We start from the raw sequence: 21,260 nt of genomic DNA on the forward strand, positions 1-21,260 counted from the left end.
GATTAATTATCTTCTGCCAAATATTAATGCAGCTAGCTAGCATAGTAATTCACGAACATGAAGAAGGTAAGTAATTTGTTGCATACGTTGAAACCAGACATCTTAATGGTGTTTGTGCAGATTGCATTTGCTGCTGTGAATGTGATGTACAAGCTGGCCATAAATGATGGAATGAGCATGAGGGTAGCTTCTGCATATCGCCTTGCTTTTGCTTCGGCTTTCACTGTCCCTGTGGCTCTCGTCTTTGATAGGTCCATGATTATTGCATGCCTTTAGTTTCTTTTATTTACTAATACATTGTTACTCACGGGGATTTGGTTTGTGAAATATTTTCTCCTTTGTGTGAATTTTTATGTGATAAAGTAAATATCATATATTTTTAATTTTGACATTTTAAATAATTAAAAAATAATGTATTTGTGAAATATTTAAATTATTTTCTTTAAAAATAAATTAATGATAAAAGTGTATTAAAAAATTATTTAAAAGTATAGTAATGATAATCTTTTTTATTTTTATTTTTCACTACTCAAGTCAATTACAACTAGTTTATTCAAAAAATTTAAACTATATATTATTTTTTTTCTTTACGGTCATGTCTATATGTAAGGTAATATTTATTGACAAATTTTTATTTTATGTACTAGTAAATAGGATAAATTAAAAAAAAATCTTAAAAATGAAAAAATATTGCATCAGCAATGGAAAAAATATTGGTAATATTGGTTATATTGAAAGTTATTATGTTTCTCTCTTTTGAACAAGACGATCATATCACACAAGATTCAAATCTAATATAAACTGACAACATAAATAAGTAATTAGCATCATCCCACTACGCCCTTTCCTTGGCTGTGTCGTCTATCGTGGCATATAATTGCTGAAATCTTGATATCATGATTGTCAATTATTTATCACAGTCAAACCAATAGCGAATATTAAAACCTTTGTTTTCTTTTTTTTTTTTGCTGAAAATATTAAAACCTTTGTGGTAGCATGTAAACCCTAGTACAATTATTTTTATTTTATTTTATTTTAGCGTGAACGATCAACAATTGTTTTCAAACTAGTATTATATTACTCGTGAATATAGATATTAATTGTCTTAAAAGTTTAATTTAATTGTTTAATTTTATTTATTCTATTTTTTCGGTTTTTATTTTATTTTAATATATAATTTTAATGCAAATAACTATTTTTAAGATTTTTAAGAAACAGAAAAAATATTATTTTTTAGATTAAACTAAATCAATCATCCATAAAACTAAAAAAAAATGAAATAGATAAGTGAGCAAAAATTGGTAACCAGATCATCCTTTGAAATATTATTTTTTCTTAGTTTTTGTAATTCATAAAATACCTTTTAGTCCGATATGAAATTGTAACAACTAGAAAGGGCGAGGGTAGCATGCATATGTTTGTTAGGTTAGGTTCAGAGCATGTATTATTAACCAAGTTCAACCTTAAGGTCATGGTTTGATTCATATAGATAGATGTTTTGTTAATATTTTAACAACCAAATATTGTCAACTTCATTCTCAAAAAAACCAAATATTTATAGTATTTGAAGAAAAATAAAAATTTCTCAACCGTTTAAGAGGAGAGATCTAGACTAGCATGGTAGCTTCTTTGAACATGCAAACCTGCACATCAAATTAACTTGGCTTGCTAAAGTTATTTAATTTGCCATCAGGAAGAAGAGACCAAAGATTACTTGGAGGGTGCTTTTATTGGCATTTCTGTGTGGATTGTTTGGGTATGCTACGTGAATTCTTCACCTTTATCGTCATATCATAATTAGATTGTTCAGGATTATATATTTTCAATGGTATAACGTACGTAACTAATGAACGAAACTGATTTTTCAGGGGAAGTTTATTTAGTAACCTTTACCTCGAAGCCATGGCTTTGACGTCAGCAACGTTTATGTTGGCCATGGTCAACCTTATCCCTGGCATTACCTTCATTTTTGCCATATCCTTCGGGTATTCACACCACTCCCATATATCTTCTTTTCAAGCCTTCATATTATTTTAAAAAGTTTTAGCTAATGAACTAAAAAATTCTATATATTTTGGCTCAAGAAAGACACATATGTCATAACGTTTTTTTTTCCTTTCTACTTCTATAAACACCTCTGTATATAATTATTTATATTACACAAGACTCTTACTGCATAAGATATAATGAGAAATACAATACAGGACAACTAAAAAGATGATTCTATAAGAATGATAGTATAAATCTTAAAAGTATTAATAATTGAATGAATCAAGTTTGGACAACTATGCTCCACTTCGATTCTCCATTTTTCATTATCCCCACAACAATAACTCTTTTAATTCATGCTTGTAATGTTCGAAAATGATCGACCTTAATATACTTTATTTAGCTTCTTTAATTTTTTTGGAATTAATGCATACTTCTTCTTATTGTTTAGCGTCACTGAACCACACTTTCTCACCTTTTTTTCTTCACTATCCGATCATCTATTTTTTTTAAATACAATTTGATTCCAATTATTTGACAATATTTGAAAAGGCATAATAACTCCTTCTCAATGATTTTGATTTATTTTTTCATGTCATTTTCAAAGTTTGAAAGTTTATTACTGTCAACAACAAATAACAAAATATATCATTTATAATGTTAGTTTCACCAAATAATCTTTGAATACTTCTCATTTTTCTTTACCTTCTACTTGAACTCCGATCCTTCCTCATTAGCCTCGAGATTTAACTATGATCAAGAACTACATGCTTAAAAAATAACAATTTCCTTTCATTTAAACCGACACATAATGTTGGTTGACATCTGTGTGTGTGTGTCAAGGACTGCTAGGTGTAGAAACTTTTTTTATGGATATGGGTTTAGGTACTTCTTGTGCCTGTTATCAATATACAATAATATTATTAGGCATGCGATGTAGCTATAAAATATTAAATTATAGAAATTAAAGGTACACACTGCTCCAATTTAGAATGTTTTTGTTCATAATATAAATTGCACTATAAGAAGTGAGATTTAATTTAAAGATATGTTGGGAACTGCCATTTTATTTTATATATAGTACTTTGGCTTAATTAACTTTTTGACTTTATATATAGATTCGAGAAGTTAAATTTGCAAGCAGCAGAAGGAAGGGCAAAGGTCATAGGCACCATAATTGGAATTAGTGGAGCAATGCTGATGACCTTTTTCAAAGGCGTAGAAATTAATATTTGGTCGTCTAATAAAATCAACCTTCTGCATCCACATCTGAACCAAAATGGGCATGTGGCATCTCACCACACTGAGTTTCGAAATAAACTGTTGGGTATTCCATGTGCCATAGTAAGCTGCTGCTTTTATTCTTTATGGTACATCACTCAGGTCAGCTTCTTTAGATATACTTTGTCATAAATAAACATCTATAGGAAAAGAAAATAAAATAAAGTTTTTTATGAGTTAATTTATAAAGCTCTCTCATATTAATTTCTCTAAAAAAAATATTTTTAATTTACATATAAATTTTAACTTAAAAAGAAAACTTTTTTTCTTCTTATTCTTATGTGTGAGAGTGTAGAGAAGATTAATTAAACATGCCCTAACTCTTATGTTAATACGGCACAGGCTAAAATGAATGCAGAATATCCAAGCCCTCACTCAAGCGCAGCTTTAATGAGCATAATGGGAGCGATACAGGCCAATATTTTTACTCTTTGTGTCGAAAGGGATTGGAGCCAATGGAAGCTGGGTTTCAATATCAGGCTTCTAACGGTGGCTTATTCGGTATGCCCTTCAATTACACTATGTCTTGGACATTGAAATTAATTACTGCATACATATACACAGGGTGGCGCAATTTTTTTTCTCACCATAATATGAAATAGTTTTTATCAAAAGACATAAGTGATCAATCTTCATTAAAAATCGTGAATACATAAGATGAATATTAAAATTTATGCATTATGCATTATATATATTAAGCACCTTTTTATTAGACACATAGGCATTTAATTAATCAATTTCATATAACGTTAATAACAAAAAACATTAATTGATTTTAGATTTTGGAGGAATAAAAAAACTTCTGCAGAAATTAAAATCAAAATTTGTTCATTTTACACGAATCAGAAACAAATTTAACTCTAAATTAAAAGAAAGAACAACGACGCACTGAACGCTCAAGTGTATAAATGCTCAAAGTAAAGGAAGTTTGTTTCATGTGAGTAAATGTTTATTGATTCAGGGAATGGTGGCCTCTGGAGTAGTGGTCGTGATCATTGCCTGGTGCATAAAGAAGAGAGGCCCTCTATTTGTTTCTGTTTTCAATCCACTACAGCTTTTGTTGGTAGATATCGCTGCTTATTTAATGTTGGAAGAGAAATTGTATTTAGGAAGGTATTCTCTAAATCATTCATATAATTAATTACATAAATATGCCTATTTTTTTTATTAAATTTAATGGTCATACACTAACATTATAAAATTGTAAAGATATATATAAGGTTGATTGAGTTGTAAAGATATATATAAGGTTGATTGAGTGGTTAAAATAAAAACTTTTTTTTTACAGATTCGATCTCTCTTATTAACAAAAATTAACAAATCAATAATTAATATTTGTCAATAAATAAATAATGTAATATTATTTTACTTAATTATTTAATCACAAATTATTATGGGTATGATATTTGAGACAAGTCAACAAATTTATCTAGTTATGATTGACTGAGAGGATAAGATTAGTATATGACGTATTTTGTCTTGGTTTTGGTCATGTTCATGAGTTGATATGACTTCTCCAATTTTGTTAAATTGTATAGTGTGCTTGGAGCAGTGATAATTGTGTGCGGTCTATACACGGTGCTTTGGGGTACAGCCCAAGAATTGAAAAAGAAGTCTCAGTTAGTGCCATTAGGAAACACCAGAGGAGAGTCTGAAAATGATCGGGTGGTAAGCCCAGCCATTTGATCACAACAACCTTGAATGTTGCTAAGGTCAAAGACTGCTAATGGAAAAATGAATGACTTGAAGAACATGATATTTAATATGATTATTTTCTTCTATAGGGGGAAAGATATACATCCTTGCTAACATTGTGGATAGCAATAGCAAGTTCTTTTACTCTTGCCCCCGCCTTCAGATATTGCTTGTGTCTAAGTTTCTGATCTACACCCTTTCATGTCAATATTGATTAAAGTATTAAAGCTAGAAAGAATATTATATTTTCTCTTCTTATTTCTCTCGGAAATATATATATATATATATATATATATATATATATATATATATATATATATATATATACATCTAGTTTGTGAACGGAGGAAATATTACCCCAAGTTGGGACATTAATTAGAAGTGGCCATGGCTCCATATTTATTTTTCCGTCTTTACGATATTACAGATAAGTAGTAAAAATATTTCAATGGTGAACCTTGCTTAAAATAATTAAATATGCATGGCTATATTTACATTTGAATTTTAACGGATTAGATCGAATAAAAATATAATTTAACGGATTAGAAATAAATCAATATTTTACGGAATTCATCATTATAGAATTAATTATTAATAATGCTTGATACAAGTCAATTCAAGGTGTATACCAACTACCAAACTTATAGGGATTTGCTACACATTGAGCTTCATCATTCTTAACGAGACAATTTTTAAGATGGTATGCTAGCAAAGTCCACAACTTCCCTCAGCAAACGTTTTGAAATCTACCAACAGGTAGCCCAGTTTCTTAAGCATTCTCCATTTTTTGATGCAATGGTTTAATATTCCACACACATCATTCTAGCTCTCTGATTACACGCTAGTGCAAATGTTTGATGCCACTAATCCTACAAGTTAGTTTGGGACATTATGGTATGTAAGAGTATAAATTATAAACAAGCCAATTCTAACACCTGAAAATTAGGTTTGATTTGTAAGAAGACTTTATATTTAATTTTTTTATATTTAAATAAGTTAAATTTAAAGTTTAAATTTAACTTGTTGAATATAAAACATAATTAACTTGTTTATAAGTTCATTTTAATTATTTTTTTTCTTCTGTTACATCTCTTCTAATCAACACCTATGACTTCTTATCTTGCTCTTTAAAGTAAATCCCCTGGACTATCAGAATCCATGTATTTTTTATTGGATCTGGTATGATTTGGTATTAAAGGTAAATTGTCAAGTATATTCGGTTCATATGCTTAATTTATTTCTAAACGATTATAAAATCAATAATTAAGTATATGCTAGCAAAATCAACAACTGTCGCCTGCAGACCTTTTGAAACTTACTAACAGGCAACCTTGTTTCTTAAGCTTTCTCCTTTTACACGATGCAAACTATAGGTTGCACTTGCAGTACAGATATTAAAAGAGAAAAAAAAAATATAAAAGATCAAAAAAGGGAAAGGAAGGGACACAAAATAATTAAAAAAACTAGCACAAACTTGAAGTCATTTGCCTCCTTGTCAATGCTAAACTGCATGTTTGCTTGATATAGCAAAGGGACACAAATAAATATCTTAAATAGTTATACTGATACATATATATATGCCGCACAAAAAGAGTCCATGAATTTGTTCCCCATTTCATTCCAATAACAAGCTAAAGTTTAAATTGTCAAAAACAACAGGGGAATCAGAAGCTGTTACTTATTGTTTTTCTCCATGCTGCATTGATAAGTCTTCTAAAACATTTGTACTTTATTTTGGTCATAGGGACTGAAATATGGAGAATTTATACAAAGTTGAAGCCACAGGTAATGTGAAGCCTGTACTGTTAATGATTGCGGTCCAGACACTGTATGCAGTGGTGAATATCATGTTAAAGATTGTGGCAGATGATGGAATGAGCTTAAGTGTTCTTGTTGCCTACCGGTTCTTCTTTGCTTCTGCTTTCATCGTTCCGCTTGCTCTCATCTTTGAAAGGTGTTTCTCTCTTTGCATAAGTTTCCCATTAAAGAGTTAGGAAATATAGTTAGTTGCCTTTCCCATGTGCATAACATATGTAGTAGAGCTAATGCACATTACACATTAAAAAATTAAGAGTGGTGTAGCAATAGACTCTCTTTTAACACACACATACACACTCTATTATTGATTAGAATTTATTGAAAACTGAAAAATCAGAATAGAGGCTCATTAAATATCAAGTGAGGCCTACAAAAATTTGTGATTTCTAATAAATTCCAACCAATTCTAAAGAGTGTGTTCAAAAGAGTCTGTCAGAGAGAGAGTGTGCTGCAAACATCCTTCAAAAATTAATGTTAATCTGAATCTATATGCAAATTTTTTGGCATGTGTTTCCCTAGGAAAAGCCTGCAATATGTTACTGGGAAAGTTCTATTCCAAGGTCTTCTTTGTGGGTTATTTGGGTAAGATATTTAATGCCTTAATTTATTTAAGATAGTCAATTTAAGAAATAAGTGTGAGATGATGATTTAAAAATTTGCAGGGGATCCTTACTACAAGGTTTCTATGTTAAATCCTTGGCCTTGACAACTGCAGTATATGTCACAGCCATGTTGAACCTCATCCCCGCTGTCACCTACATCTTGTCTGTTACTCTAAGGTATGCCCCATAACTTTGTATCTAATCATTGAAGAGAAATGCTAGTAATACAGCTTTCTATCTCGAGAAATTATTACTCCTAACCAATCTCTACATGATACATGATTGAGTGTTTTATGAGAAAAAAATTAATAATACTCGATTATAGCATGTAGAGATTGACCTGAGATCATGTAATAATTGCCCTTCTACCACACTCATTCTAATACACTCTTTATTGTTGACTGCAATTTGTAAAAAAACAACAATATTGTGGGAGTCTTGCCCCTTATTTAATGATCTACACTCATGATTTTGTAGTTTTCACTAATTTTAACTCATAAGGATGTGTATTAGAAAAAGTATGTTACAAACACTCCACATTCAATAAATCACCACTGATAATATTGAATACCATTTGACCCAATGGTGGGGGTTTCATCCCCAGACTTGAGAAGTCAAATCTTGGAACAGCAGGTGGGATGACCAAGTTGCTGGGGACTTTAACAGGAATCGGTGGTGCCATGATCCTCACTTTCTACAAAGGAAGAAGGCTATGCCTCTGGTCAACAAACATTGCCTTGTTGCACCGTGAGCCATCATCACACGATGCCCCCATAGGTTCTCTCTTGTTGGGCTGCATACTAGCTTTTGCAGCCGCTCTGAGTTACTCTGTGTGGTTGATAATCCAGGTTAGAGTCATAATCGTCTTCACTAACTTTTTGATGATTTTATAAAAAAATGTTACAAAACTATGGTGTACTTAAAAAAGAGAGTTTCTTAATGACATTACTAAAGTAAAAAACCTTTAAATTTTGAAGCTACCCTACATGAATTTCTCTAAATTTAGACAACTTTTTGCTTAAACTCACCCAATAATTGAATTTTTGTAACATGATGAATTTGGATAAGCCCAGACAAAGATGAGCGAAAAGTTTCCGTGGCACTATTCAATTGCAGCTTTAACCTCTGCAACGGCCTCAATCCTATCCGTTATATTTGCTCTTTCTACGGAGAGAGATTGGAGCCAGTGGAAACTTGGTTGGGACTTTAGGCTTCTAACAGCAGCTTCTGCGGTAACTAATTAAATGTTCTCCATAGAGAATAGTATGTGTATTCAATTTGCTTGAGTCTACATATTTGGCTGTATGTGTCATGAGTAAGTAACACATATAACCAAAATATGCATTGTTAAAATGAAGTTAGTAACAAGACATAATTGGTGGCTCTAATTTTGTTTTGAAGGGTATCTTGGCCTCTGGAGTGTGTTACCCCCTTTTAGCATGGTGTGTGCGTAGGAAGGGACCTCTGTTTACATCTGCTTTTTGTCCTCTAATGTTGGTGATAGTGACCCTTTCCGAGACATTGGTACTAGATGAGTGTCTCAGCGTTGGAAGGTGAAAAAGCTATTTAATTGTGAACCTTCAACTTCATTTTTTTTTCCCAAGTGTCAATGCCTTATATATATTATGGTTTGTGGATGTACTTGTGCAGTTTAACAGGATCAGTGTTAATTGTGGGGGGATTGTACATGTTGCTGTGGGGTAAAAGCAAGGAAAAACGGATGGAACATAGTGATATAGTGTCCTCAAAAGGCACTCTTCAATGTGAAGCAATTCACAATACCGACCCATCATCTTAGGCATGTAGTAAAAATGAGCATGAAGAGAAGATATATTGTAGCAACTATTCTTAATGTGAAAAATTCAACAATTGAACCACTACGGTCAGCCTTGTTAAAAGTTTGAGTAATTTACATGAAATTTTAGTACCACAAAAAGAAATTCAACAATGAACATCTGAGGATAACAATTCATATTAGTTCGATATTTACTACTCTGATTTAATGGTAGAGCCTTCCAGTAATTCACTTTTAAATGGGAGTATATTTAAATAATATTTGCAATAACATCAACAAAATGGATCAACTATGGTGAGATTATTTAAACTTAATCAATGGTCTTGAATTTTAATCTTAGATATACAGTTGTGTTACATATTGAGAGGAAGAATTTTATTACTTGTAATAGTCCTATATGGCTCGAACAATATTGTATATAATGAAGGATACACACATCTTGAATACATAGCTAAAATAATAATATTTGCAATATATTTAGTACATAGCCATCAAAGTATTATTTATGCTCAATTGCAAATTTTACCATTTAACTTTAGTTATGTTGAAATTATATCATCCAAGTTTTTTTTGTAAATTTTATCACTTAAGTTTTCAATTGTTATGCATTTTACCACTCAGACGGACTTTTTTTACAAAACTATGTGATATTGTAAGACTATATACCAAACTAGGTGATCTCAAAAACTATTTAGTAAAGATAGATAATTTTGACTTATGACATTAGTTATAATTATAACTAATATAGAAAAATGACTTATTTACATCGATTAATCATTTATAACTAAAATCGATGAACAAAAATCTAGAAAAATGACTTTTTACATTGTTTTATTGTCGACATGATGGAAAAATACATAAAAAAATTTTAAAAAATGAATAGTAAAATTTGCAAAAAAAAAACTTTGGTGGTAAAATCAGCAAAACTATAAAAATTAGTCGGTAAAATTAGTGAAAATAAAACTTGAGTAACAAAATTCACAAAATAATAAAAATTTGATGGTAAAATTTTCAATTAAGCCTATCCATTTATAATATATAAAAGCTCAGCTATTCCATATTACGTTGCCACATCAACAAAAATGATGATGTGGAAGAAGAAAAACATTATTCTATTAAGTGATACTCACAATCTTCCAAAATCCTATACAATACATTTCAATTGAGTGATACTCATCTCCAAATGACCTAGTCTTTTATATTCCCTTCTACGTACCTGCTCTTCATCTCAAGGTTTTTTACATACAACTACGTCCTTTCCCAGATCTTCAGCGCATAAGAACCTTCTGAAATTCGATCACTTCATTCATTCGCGTTTCGCTTTCTTTAGATTTTCATCAATATTAAAGATTCTATGTTCGCGATTATGATGATGATGCTATAGCAACAGTATTTCGTGAACCATATTCACATCAAAGACCAAATCGCAGGACCTCCAATCATATATGGCAATCGACGATAACCTTAATCAGACGAATTTGGGGTTGTGCGAGCCTTTTCGCATCAAACCCCGATTCACATGACATTCCATGAAACCTCGGTCAGACCCTCCGAATCACGTGACACTCGACGAAAAATCAGTCAAACGAATTTGGGGATGTGCAAGCATCTTCACATGAAAGAGCGAATCGCAGGACACTTTCCCAATCGCAAACTCTCCATGAAACCTCGGTCAAACCTTTCGAATCGCGTGTCACTCGACGAAAACTCGATCAAACGAATTTGGGGATGTGCAAACATGTTCAGATGAAAGACCGAATTGCAGGACACTCCCCCAATCGCATATTGCATAGTATCGTGAGAGCCTCTCCACAATCGCATACTTCAAAGTTTTGGTCCTACACACATGCAAGACTTCTGATACTGAGTTTTGTTGATTTTTATTTTCACTTTTGTGATATATTTATTTTTCTGATGCGTAGATTTTTCCGTTGTAAAAAATAATTCAAGGAGTTATGAATATCACAATATTTTCATAAATTCTAATAATAGGTCCAAATGTAGCAACACAACTTTGCCTCTTCCAAGGAAATTATACAATCATGGTTACTTAAGACTCGACTTCCTCTTTTAAAAGAGAATGCTCTTAATACAGACTTGCAACTATAATCTATAAGGAAGTTTTTTTCTAACTCAACTTTATAGTTAAACAATATTTTTCACAATTTATGAATAAATTTTAACTTAAATAAGATATGCTTAATTGTTCGTTGCCTACAGGTAAAAAAAAGACTTCAAGGAGTTGGTTATGAATATCATAATCTTTTCCCAATATTAAGATAATTGATCAACATGAAAAAGGTCTTGGAGATGTTTGATCATTTGGTTAGCCAACGGGATAAGCATAAAGAGGGAGAGTAGTTGTGAGAATAATTTGATGGAACACCTGTTTCAAGTAATTAATCTCCTCTCATCTTGTAGCTATTTGATATAGGTTAAATTATTCTTTTTTTTATTATAACACAAATAAATTATTTACTTGTTGAGTGTCAATTTTTTATCCTCTATTTTCATAGCAAGGTAATGTGCATTATATTATATTTAACCATGACAAGCATGACACAAAACTTGCATAAATGTTACTTTTAAATGAATATACAATATCATGGGTGTGCTTGCTAATATGATCTAATTTTAATATTTTGGCATATGATACTTAATAGTGGTTGATGTTCACTTGTTGGTTTGGCCTATTGGTCTTCCACTACCCTATGTCAAAGGTGAAATTATGATTATTTTGTAATTTTGTCTATAATTTAATTTGGACTCAAGCATGCACTACTTTGTTTATAATTAGTATTAATGCTATCATAACATTAGACCATGTTTGATCATGTTGTATGCAACTTAGTATCCATGCTCCTTCTTTTTTCTTTTAATTTGTTTTTGTTCTAACAAAATGCATATATGAAAAACTAAAGCATTTTCCAGCGCATCCACCACTATGGTTACCAAGTTAATCACCTAGAGTAGTCTAGACTTTGGCTCAAGCTCCTACTGTAACTCCTGCTTATGCTATAACTCCTACTTCTGTTGCGGCTTCTTGACGCATAAAGTGATCTACAGTATGATCGATCCCTATACTTTCTATCCCTTGGTGAGATTGACCTTAATCATAATAAAGGTGAGTATAAACATTGTATGTAATAACAAACCTGTAATGTCGCCTTTGTCTTGGAGGATAATAGTCTCGATTAGATATCACCCAGAAACTTAAAATACACTAATTTTAACAAATAAAGTCATTATATATTTTTGTTAATTTATTTATCTCCATATTTATTAATGTATACGCATGCTTATTATATATGTTGCTTCATGAAATTTCATTTCACCTCCTTAATTTCATAAATTCTAATAATAGGTCCAAGTGTAGCAATACAACTTTGTCTCTTCCTACAAGTTAAAAAGTGCATCTTTATCATCTGATGAAGAAGTTTATGAAATCTCACAAACTCATTTAAAAAAAAAGGCAAATAAAGAAGATGGCACAACTCAAAGTCCAAAGTTACAACTATCCAAGTCAAAAGATGTATCTTCATCATCAAAAGAAGAAGAAAGTCCATTAAAAAAAATGTGAAAAAAAAATTGCATAAGCAAAAGTTCCAAGCTATAAGCATCCAAGAAGTCAAAAGATGCATCTTCATCATTAAATAATGTTTATTCAATCTCAAAAAGTTCATTAAGGAGAAAGGCGAATAAACAAACTGTTCTAACATCCTCTGATGATGAAGAGTCAATCTTACTTCAAAGTTTAAAAAGAAGCACAAAAAAAAAAAAAAATTCAACAACAAATCGTCAACAAAAGGAAATAAATACAAAAAATCTATTTAAACAAACAATTTTTTAAGTTTTATTAGCATAATTTTTATGTATTTTAATATTATGATTGATTATTTTCCTTTCATTATATATATTTCACATTATGTGTTTTAAAATTATGTGTTTGATTATGCCAATTTCACTTTATTCTTTTATTACTCTTATAATATTTATGCATAACACTTACTTTTATTTTTACGTTACTCAACTTTAGTTGAGTGATCATACTTCAATTTTAAAATATTTTCTTATAAATATATGGATAAATACAAATTATCTTAATTTATGCATAATTTTTTTTAATTCATTTAACCGTGAATGATATAAAATATCATTAATAATTATATTTTTAATTTTTATTTATCAATCAAATTATTTATTTAAATATATTTTAAATTATTTATAAACCCGTGCATCAGGCGGGTCTATGTCTAGTTATTTAACTAATCCTCAACTCTTGTACGTTGATAGCTCAAATCTTAAACTCCTTATTTTTGGAAGCTTTTCCTAACTAACACCAAGAATTAATAGTATTTATGGGCTACATGATTAAGCCCATTTAACTTGAAAACCAAGCCCAAGAACATTCCATCTTGGGCTGAGGACCCAATCTATGGCTCATTACGCCGTTCAGCCTACTCCAAACAAATCAAAGAATCCTCAACCCCTGCAGACTCCCTCACGCTAGAAGTTCCAAAATATTTAATAGTTGAAGGGAATCTCATAATTGTACTAAGATGTTCATGATTTGTAACATATCTGCATTTGAGCACTATAAATAGAGTAATTCTCTTTTCATACGTTGTTACTCTACTAATTCATTCACTGATTTGAATTGTAGAATGCATTTACATGTGTACCTACACTACACTATAAAAAGATTTCATTATGGCTTCTAAAGGAGAAAAAAGGGCACAAATTTTGGAGAGAAAAATAAAGGAAAAAGAGTATGTTTCTATTTCGTTTTTTGCAGAAAAAAAATTCAGCTATGTCTTGAAGATATCCCGAGTGAACTGTCACCTAATTGAAGAATTAAGCATCACATTGATTATGTGCCTAAAGTTATCATTCCTAACGGACCTGCCCATGAAAGTAATAATGTGGATAAGACATGGGATTTCAAAATCAAGATAAAAAATTATTTCCCAAAGTTATGATTCCAGAATGATGTAATCCAAGTGTCAGTAAATACGGCAGTTGGCTAGTTATAACTACACAAGCTAAGAGAATTAAAGAAGCATTGAGTTGGCTTATAGGACAGCTTTGGAAACTGGAAAGATCTAGTGGCAAAAAGTTTTACAAGGGCAGGGAATATCGATCACAAGCTTCTCAATGTAGTCCATGTTTTAGAATAAAGATCACGATAAGGAATAATGATGTCTGAGTCATTTTGGAAATAGTTGGTTTTGAGCTTTTATGTTATTTTAACGTTTTATGTTAAGAACCAAACTATGCTAGCTATGTTAAACTACACTAAGATAAGTACGGGATAATTCTCTCGTGTATTATTATTTACATTATCTTATATTTATACTGGAACTTGAGCTCAAGGCTAAGGCCAATCATTGTCCTGCTGTGCTAACACTAGTAACAGAATGGATATATTTTGCAGTAACAGAATTAGTGGATAAGCACTAATGGAAACAACAGAATGGATACATAATGGAAATAACAGAATGGATGCTGCCTATACATTGTTGTCCGTAATCACTGAAACGGGTGGGCTTCCTAGTGGATCTTTTGGGCCTGCTATTGGGCATCATGTTGTTGCTGTAGTATTGCTATCATTATATATATATATATATATATATTTTAAGAAACCTTTTATATGTTTTATGTACACCAAAAACATTTTATGTTTTATTTTAATAGTGGCCTTCACTTTATTCCTTTAGGGTTCTTGATTAATGTAAGACTATTAACAGTAGAATTTGAATATTGAAAAAAGAGTTTTTTTTCAACATTCTTTAAGAACTAGTTCTGAACATGTCAAAGAGTCTTTAAAAAAATCTTCCTTTTTTTCTGTCTTGTTACCAGTATCATCATAGGCCAATTATATCACCCATTGTAACTCTAGTAAATGGCTGATGTAAGAGGGTTTGGAGTATTTTTAACTTGTAATGTTGCTATTTTTTTTGTTGTTGAGTTCTTGTAATGGATGCTAACTTGCTATATATGTTTCATGCACAGAGGATGCATATGGATCATAGACATAATATCACCTGCGAACAGAGAATCATTTAACTAGTTCTGATGATGTGCATGATACATTTGTCTAGTGCTTGTTTGGGAATTGGGTATTGCTTATGATCACCACCATTGGTGCTGCTTGTGCTTTATGTTGTATATACCTTACTAACTGGGCACACAAACAATTACTTCCAAAACTCTAGTGTTAAGATGAGTTGAACAAATTGCAAATACAAGTAACTGTCTAAGCAGACTTCTTGACCACTTTCTTTAGATACAAAGTGGGGCACCTGGTCTGAAATTTAACCCACTGAATCATCCTAACTAATCCTATCTAAGAGCATCTCCATGTACATGTTTAAATATATTTAAGATCCCTAAAAAATGGTTGAATTTTGTTCTGCATCTTTAATTTTTGTTGTTATTTTGAGTTTTTGATATATGAAAACTTTTGTTTTGAGTCTCCGATATCATTCCAACATTTTTAATATTAGTGATGGGATTAAGTCGTCATCACTTAACTAATGAATGTGACTCAAAATAAAAATTTTAAAATATCTAAGGACTCAAAACAACCTTAAAATTTATTAGGATTCTCGATCATATATCGAAGACCTTTAACATATTTAAGCCAATTTTAAATTTGTATTTTATAAGGAAGTGAATAATTATTTTTGTTTGAAATTTTTATTTAAGATGGATTGGTCCATGTAATATTTCTAGTTGAAGTTTGAAAATATACGATTAGATAAATAGAGTATCATCTGGCTCACTAACTTATTTAATGAGATTTTAATATCTAAAAAATGTTAAATATGTGAATTATCAAATATATTACTAAAGGGAAAGTTAATGCATGGAGCCATTTGTTATAAATACAAATATTTATAACTTTTAAAATAAAATAATGATTATAAAGGAAAACATTATTAATAAATAAATAAATAAATGATACTCAAATATTTTTTTTTAAAAAAGATTTTTACCCCGCTATAGTAGATTAGTAGTTGTTTTACTTTTGTCTATAAAATATCATTTTATGTATTTAATCTTTACATGATAATTTTTAAAATAAAAAAAATCTAAACAAATATTATTTACCGCATGATCAATTTGATATTCTTGTTTGATGAATAAATATCATTTGATGATCAATTTAACGATAATAATTTATTGAAGGAACAAATTGGAGATTTAATCTTTTTGTTATATTATAATTTTGTGCAAATTAATTTCTGCTCATAATTGAGCTAAAGGGAATGGAGTGAATTAGTAGAATTTTATAATGATTGAAACCATTCAATCACCATTTTTAAATGGCTTAAAATAAAAAGATCGCTTTCTAAATTGAGTATCTGACTATCTCTCTCTCTTTGGATACAGTATGTGTGTTTTTAGTGAAAAACAAATTATAGCGTTATATTAGTTTTACACATATTTTTATAAAATTTAATTTTCATATAGTAACTAACACTATAAAATAATTTTACACTGATAATTTATTATATATAGTAAATTATGATTAAATAATAATATAAAATTATATTACACTGTTAACATATAATCTATTTTCTCAATTTTTATAATATTTTTATGATTTATATTTATATTCCTCTGTCACGTTATTTATTATATTTCATGACTATCTTTTGTTATTATAAGGAAATTATACAGAAGTATTATATAAATAAGATTTAACTATAAAATGTCAACGGGTTAGTAATGCATGATTTTTCACGCAATCATTTAAAAACGGAAAATTATCGCATCAGACAATAACACACTCATTGATGCCTGGAATTTCATTCTGGTTTCTTTAATTGATGTTTATACTTTTTAATTCATTTCAGTTGTTCACAAGGATAAGGTTTGTTTATATATATCATTTGTTGAAGCTAACATGCGTGGCATGTTAAAATACAGATGTTCACAGAAGTTCTGGGTTGCAATTAAATACTAGCAGCTGTGCTGATGTAAACATTAATAAGAGGACAAATGATGTCTAACAAGCACTACTAAAATGTTATTCATTACCCCTTCCATTTTTGTTTTTTCTTTGGTGCTGGCCTCTATTTTAGGTTGAGTCCTCATTATTTAAATTGGATTTTTAAACGTGGCGTGAGATCACAACGTGTTATTAATAAAATGATTTCTATTCAAAAAAATTAATAAAATGATGTTACTAGAAAATTAAATGAAAATGAAAAAAATAATTGCAGCCCAACATTTTTATTTGTCAGCAGAGAAAGACTGGACGAAATGTGCATAAAAGAAACTATTAATAATTAAATTATCCTTTTTCTTAACCTTTCATCTCTTTCAATTTATCCTTTTCATCTTTGCTTCTTAATATAAATTTAATATTTTAAAATAAACTTGTTTCGTAATATAAAATATTTTTCATAAGTCTAGAATACTATAATATTCTATAATTTACATGTTTACAAATATTTATTTATTTATTACAAATTTTAATTATAATATAATTCATATATTTAAAAATATTTTTTATCATAAATTTTAATTATATAAAGTAAACAATTTATGATGCGCATTTTTTCTTGGAAAGTTTATCATGTGTACAAACTAAAATACTAGCTTTGTATTAATCCAAAGTGAACATTTTCTTATTTTTTAACAGCTAATTATTTCATTAAATTCTTCATTCAAAATATGATAAAAATATTATATGTCAAACATGTACAAATTACCACACGTACCTGATAATAATAATAATAATAATAATAATAATAATAATAATAATAATAATAATAATAATAATAATAAGAAAGGCAAAAAGTAGAATATAAATTTAAATTCTAAAATTTAAAATAATTGATCAGGTGATAAGATTAATTCAAGTTCAAAAAATAAGCTTAATAACAAAATTATAATTAATTTAATTCAAATTTAAAAAGAACAAAATTATTTTTAATAATTTAATTTTAAATTATCAAATTCATTGACTCGATACACACTACTAAAATTTAATACCAAATTATTTTTCTCATACCCTTAAAACGGGGAATATTTTCTGCTAGATTTTATTTAAAAAAAAAAGACATATATTACGTGTTATAATTTTATAAGTATAAAGAAAACATCGCCTTCAGACAAAAATCTTCTACATTCCTACATTTTTCTAATTAACCTTAAAAAAAAAGTTGTCTTGTCAGAACTCTCCACAATAATAATATTCCAACTACATCGCTTTTGCTTCCCCTGAACTGGCGTAAACCAAAGCCCTCTGGCTTTGGTCCTTCGCTAGGGTTCGGGGATTCACCATTTCCAATGATCTTCTTCTCTCGGTTCTACACTTCTCAACTTCAGAGGTACTTCCTTTATTCTCTATATTTCTTTAAGCTTTCTTACAAGATGTTCCTGCACCTTTTGTTTTAATTGTTTTATTCAAGTGGTGATGAAGTTCTAAGAAACCCGACAAGTTTTTAAGGTTGTTTGAGCATATGGGTATCTATGTTAGAGATCAAGGTTTAAATTTTATTTGAGTTTTGCTAGTTTTTGAATTTGAAGGTGATGAGGGTCATGAAATTGAAAGTTAGGATCTTTTGTGATTTGGGTTTCTTCGATTTCAGTATTGGGATTTGGTTGATCTGTTTACTCAGATTGATGTTTTGATAGTCGTAAGGTTTTCAATTGGGTGGGTATGGGGTGTTAATTAATTTATGTTGGACTGTTGAGGGTGTTTTAAATTCGTTGGATTCAGTTACTTAAAGGAAGCAAAACTGAAACAGGGAAATTCAATGCAGCTGTTTCTGAGGAGTTTCAAGTGATTTCTGTGGTTCTGGTTCGGTTTATTGAGGATCTTGAGGGGGCTTTTGCGGAAGGCTGTGACTCTGTGACAATGCCTTCTACAGAAAATCAGGGCTTTTCGTTGTCCTTTTCCTCGTTTGGCCGTTCCATATTTGGTGTCGGGCAGGAGCAGGTTCATTCTGTGGAAGCAAGTAATGAATCTGATTCCTGTAATTTAGAGCTCGGGTCATTCCAAAAGCGTGTTACCGATCGATTTCAAGACCTTTCTGTGGCTAGTGATGAGCAATTTCTCTCAATTGATTGGATTCAGAAGCTCCTCGGAGCATTTATCTGCTGCCAAGAGGAATTCAGAGCCATCCTGTTGAATAACAAAGAGCAGGTCACAAAACCCCCCCTTGATCGCATGATTTCTGAATTCTTTGAGAGGTCAGTGAAGGCGCTTGACATTTGTAATGCTAGCCGAGATGGGATTGAGAAGATTCGCACATGGCAAAAGCATCTGGAAATTGTGTTTTGTGCCTTGGGTTCGAGTAAGAGAGCGTTAACTGAAGGCCATTTCCGGAGGGCAAGAAAGGCACTGATGGATTTAGCATTGGCAATGCTTGATGAAAAAGAGTCTGGATCAGTTTTTTCTCAGCGTAATAGGTCTTTTGGGCGACATAACTCTGGCAAGGATCATCACTCCTCATCAGGGCATTCAAGATCGCATTCGTGGAGTGTCTCTCGTTCCTGGTCTGCAGCCAAGCAACTACAATCCATTGCGAATAACCTTGTTCCACCCCGTGCTACTGAGGTTGCTGCAACAAGTGGGCTTGCGACTCCTGTTTATACAATGAACTGTATTCTCCTGATAGTTTTGTGGACCCTTGTTGCAGCCATTCCTTGTCAGGATAGGGGTCTAAACATTCATTTTTCAGTCCCACGGCAATTATCCTGGAGCACTCCGGTTACCTCACTTCATGAACGAATCACGGAAGAGTCAAAGAAGCGAGAGCGCCGAAACTCAAATGGTTTGTTGAAGGAGATATATCAAGTTGAGATAAGCAGCCGCCGCTTGACCGACCTGATAGATTCAGCTCAGTTTCCGTTGGCAGATGACCAGAAAACAGAAGTTGAGCGCAATGTGATGGAGCTGATGCGTGTTTGTGAAGCTTTCAGAAATGGATCGGATCCGTTGGAGCGCCAAGTGAGGGAGGTCTTCCAGAAGATAATGGCATGTCGAACTGAGGGGCTCGATTATCTTGGCACGCCAAGCCATACAGAGCAATGAAAATGGTGGGTTGTTGATGAGCTATCAGATGTACAAATTTGCGGAACTGTGTACATTTTACATCTTACCATCTTTTTCTGAGGAGTGACTCGGCAAGATAAGCAGACAAATCTTTTAGGACTCTTGTGATGCGTTGTATTAAATTATTAATCTCAGTACTTGTGTAAAAAAAAAAAAAAAGAATGGTCAGGTTACGTGTTAAATAGTTCATAGTTTCTTTGCTTTATTATATAAAATGGCGTTTTTGTTGCACATGTATGAGGTAATTTTTAAGGCAGCAGGCAGAACTTCAATTAGAAGGAAATTGTATTATGCCTTGGAAGTATGTCTTTTCGTGTTGTTGATCAAAACTAGAAGGGAACTTGGACGTGGGGATGCTAATGAAGGGATTTAGATGGTTTGTATGAGTTACAAATCTGACTAATACTCTTGTCATTTTTTTTTCAATTCAATATTTTTGTAAGTATAGCGACAACAGTGGAAAGAAATGAAGAATGATGATAAATTAATGGGGAACGAGCGGAATTTTAGGCAGCTGATAGAATAAACTAGTCTTATCTTTCTATATTTGTTTGAATATATGCATATATTCTTGCATAGTTAATACTTAATCTGTTATAAAATAAGGGTCAATCTTTAGGGAAAAAAATTTCTCAAAATAAATATCACATTGGTTTTTCAATGTAATAATTATTTTTTCATTAATATCTCAAATAAGTGTCATTTTAATTTTTCAATATAATGTTAATATTAAGATTAATTTTGTAAAATCATTACTTGCATTCATCTATTTATTAAATTTTCTTATTTATGTAAAATAATATATGCCAACACATTTTGGGAAGGAGGCTTCGTGTTATAATTGCTGCCTCTACTCTATTGTTTTGCGTTGGGGTGTTCCAAGGTATAGACATTATTTGATAAACGTTTCCAGTTTGTTCATTATGGTTGTGTATAGACATTATACTTGCTTATAGCCCCTAGAATGTTGCTTTTATTTTATTTTACAGAAGTTGATTTCTTGTAG

At 30.8% G+C, this 21,260-nt stretch overlaps 2 protein-coding genes across 3 annotated transcripts; both read left to right on the top strand.

Annotated features, from left to right (window-relative positions):
- On the top strand, positions 1 to 9,383 carry LOC114424758. The gene is made up of 14 exons (XM_028391591.1): positions 1 to 251; positions 1,694 to 1,756; positions 1,869 to 1,985; positions 3,108 to 3,372; positions 3,613 to 3,771; positions 4,232 to 4,383; positions 4,809 to 4,953; positions 6,717 to 6,919; positions 7,303 to 7,365; positions 7,446 to 7,562; positions 7,990 to 8,233; positions 8,459 to 8,617; positions 8,787 to 8,938; positions 9,036 to 9,383. The coding sequence occupies exons 1-14, from the start codon at positions 58 to 60 to the stop codon at positions 9,181 to 9,183; spliced, it is 2,181 nt and encodes a 726-aa protein (XP_028247392.1). The 5' UTR covers positions 1 to 57; the 3' UTR covers positions 9,184 to 9,383.
- An 8,976-nt stretch (positions 9,384 to 18,359) lies between these two features.
- LOC114421429 lies at positions 18,360 to 20,644 on the top strand. Of its 2 annotated transcripts, none has more exons than XM_028387334.1 (2): positions 18,360 to 18,524; positions 18,945 to 20,644. In XM_028387334.1, the coding sequence occupies exon 2, from the start codon at positions 19,055 to 19,057 to the stop codon at positions 20,231 to 20,233; it is 1,179 nt and encodes a 392-aa protein (XP_028243135.1). In that variant the 5' UTR covers positions 18,360 to 18,524; positions 18,945 to 19,054; the 3' UTR covers positions 20,234 to 20,644. The 2 variants fall into 2 exon arrangements, with proteins under 2 accessions (XP_028243135.1, XP_028243136.1); XM_028387335.1 differs by having other exon boundaries at positions 18,960 to 20,644.
- The last annotated feature ends 616 nt before the right edge of the window (positions 20,645 to 21,260 follow it).

The sequence above is a fragment of the Glycine soja genome, chromosome 8, assembly GCF_004193775.1.
Source record: "Glycine soja cultivar W05 chromosome 8, ASM419377v2, whole genome shotgun sequence".
Classification (NCBI taxonomy): Eukaryota; Viridiplantae; Streptophyta; class Magnoliopsida; order Fabales; family Fabaceae; genus Glycine; species Glycine soja.

Bases quoted from the DNA above. Each gene is read 5' to 3' on its own strand.
- LOC114424758 (XM_028391591.1), top strand. From the start codon at position 58: ATGAAGAAGGTAAGTAATTTGTTGCATACGTTGAAACCAGACATCTTA. The intron at 1,986-3,107 runs GTATTCACACCA...CTTTATATATAG, and splicing joins ATTTTTGCCATATCCTTCGG to ATTCGAGAAGTTAAATTTGC. The intron at 8,618-8,786 runs GTAACTAATTAA...TTTGTTTTGAAG, and splicing joins TTCTAACAGCAGCTTCTGCG to GGTATCTTGGCCTCTGGAGT.
- LOC114421429 (XM_028387334.1), top strand. From the start codon at position 19,055: ATGCCTTCTACAGAAAATCAGGGCTTTTCGTTGTCCTTTTCCTCGTTT.